This window comes from Phaethon lepturus, unplaced genomic scaffold (genome assembly GCF_000687285.1).
Source record: "Phaethon lepturus isolate BGI_N335 unplaced genomic scaffold, ASM68728v1 scaffold23484, whole genome shotgun sequence".
NCBI lineage: Eukaryota > Metazoa > Chordata > Aves > Phaethontiformes > Phaethontidae > Phaethon > Phaethon lepturus.
The window spans coordinates 327-567 of NW_010532896.1; the positions used below are offsets into that span (position 1 = coordinate 327).

A 241-nucleotide genomic window follows, 5' to 3' on the forward strand; every position below is an offset into this window, starting at 1 on the left:
TCCTAGCTCTCCCCCCCTTGTTTTCTTTTTTTTTTTTTTTTTTTTTTTTTTTTTGGGTCTTTGCTGTCTTCCCTGCCCATCGGGCCGCCTCCCGAGTCCTTAACTCCTCCTTTCCTTCCCAGGAATCGCAGCCTTCCCCACTGGCTCTGCTGGCAGCCACCTGCAGCAGGATTGAGTCTCCCAACGAGAACTCCAACAGTTCCCAGGGCCAGCAAGGCGGGAGCGGTGAGCTGGACCTCAC

At 54.4% G+C, this 241-nt stretch overlaps 1 protein-coding gene across 1 annotated transcript in view; it reads left to right on the forward strand.

Annotated features, from left to right (window-relative positions):
- Window positions 1-96: 96 nt before the first annotated feature.
- SP1 (Sp1 transcription factor) overlaps window positions 97-241 on the forward strand; it is a gene marked incomplete at both ends in the record, with an annotated part of 13,303 nt that continues 13,158 nt past the window's right edge. Inside the window, one exon of the mRNA XM_010285015.1 lies at window positions 97-241. Within this exon, the coding sequence (XP_010283317.1) occupies window positions 97-241 (145 nt within the window).